At 38.1% G+C, this 1,262-nt stretch overlaps 1 protein-coding gene across 1 annotated transcript; it reads right to left on the bottom strand.

Annotated features, from left to right (window-relative positions):
* Window positions 1-461: 461 nt before the first annotated feature.
* LOC132560417 (uncharacterized) lies at window positions 462-794 on the bottom strand. Its single transcript, XM_060225083.1, has one exon. It carries the CDS (start codon window positions 792-794, stop codon window positions 462-464), a length of 333 nt encoding a protein of 110 aa, XP_060081066.1.
* Window positions 795-1,262: the final 468 nt, after the last annotated feature.

The raw sequence follows: 1,262 nt of genomic DNA on the forward strand, positions 1-1,262 counted from the left end.
GTCAGTACATGTCCATTTCGATATCTTGTCGGTACATCCAACTCTATATCAAGTTAGTAAATCTATATCATGGCAGTGCAACTCTACTTCTATATCATGTTGGTACATTTCCATTTCTATATCATTTCTTTATAACTCCATTTCTATATCATGTTGGTACATCTCCATTTCTATATCATGTCAGTACATCTCCATTTCTATATAATGTCGGTACCTCTCTACTTCGATATCATGTCGGTACATCTCCATTTCTATATCATGTCGGTACATCTACATTTCTATGTCATGTAGAGACATCTCCAGTTCTATATCATGTCAGTACATCTCTACTTCTATATAATATCGGTACATCTCTACTTCGATATCATGTCGGTACATCTCCATTTCTATATAATGTCGGTACATCTCTACTTAGATATCATGTCGGTACATCTTCAGTACGTCTCCATTTCTATATCATGTCAGAACATTTCTACTTCTATATAATGTCGGTACATCTCTACTTCGATATCATGTCGGTACCTCTCTTCTTTTTGGTCGGGTCGTTGCATCTCCATTTCTACATCGTGTCGGTTCATCTCCATTTCTACATCGTGTCGGTACATCTCCATTTCTACATCATGTCGGTACATCTCCATTTCTACATCGTGTCGGTACATCTCCATTTCTACATCGTGTCGGTACATCTCCATTTCTACATCGTGTCGGTACATCTCCATTTCTACATCGTGTCGGTACATCTCCATTTCTACATCGTGTCGGTACATTTCCATTTCTACATCGTGTCGGTACATCTCTACTTCTATATAAAATCGGTACATCTCTACTTCTATATAATATCAGTACATCTCTACTTCTATATAATATCAGTACATCTCTACTTCGATATCATGTCGGTACATCTCCATTTCTATATAATATCGGTACATCTCTACTTAGATATCATGTCGGTACATCTCCATTCCTATATCATGTGGGGACATCTCCAGTTCTATATCATGTCAGTACATCTCCATTTCTATATCATGTCAGAACATTTCTACTTCTATATAATGTCGGTACATCTCTACTTCGATATCATGTCGGTACCTCTCCTCTTTTTGGTCGGGTCGTTGCATCTCCATTTCTACATCGTGTCGGTTCATCTCCATTTCTACATCGTGTCGGTTCATCTCCATTTCTACATCGTGTCGGTACATCTCCATTTCTACATCATGTCGGTACATCTCCATTTCTACATCATGTCGGTACATCTCCATTTC

Source organism: Ylistrum balloti, unplaced genomic scaffold (assembly GCF_031769215.1).
Source record: "Ylistrum balloti isolate Yb309-2 unplaced genomic scaffold, AGI_CSIRO_Ybal_v1 Utg371060, whole genome shotgun sequence".
Classification (NCBI taxonomy): domain Eukaryota; kingdom Metazoa; phylum Mollusca; class Bivalvia; order Pectinida; family Pectinidae; genus Ylistrum; species Ylistrum balloti.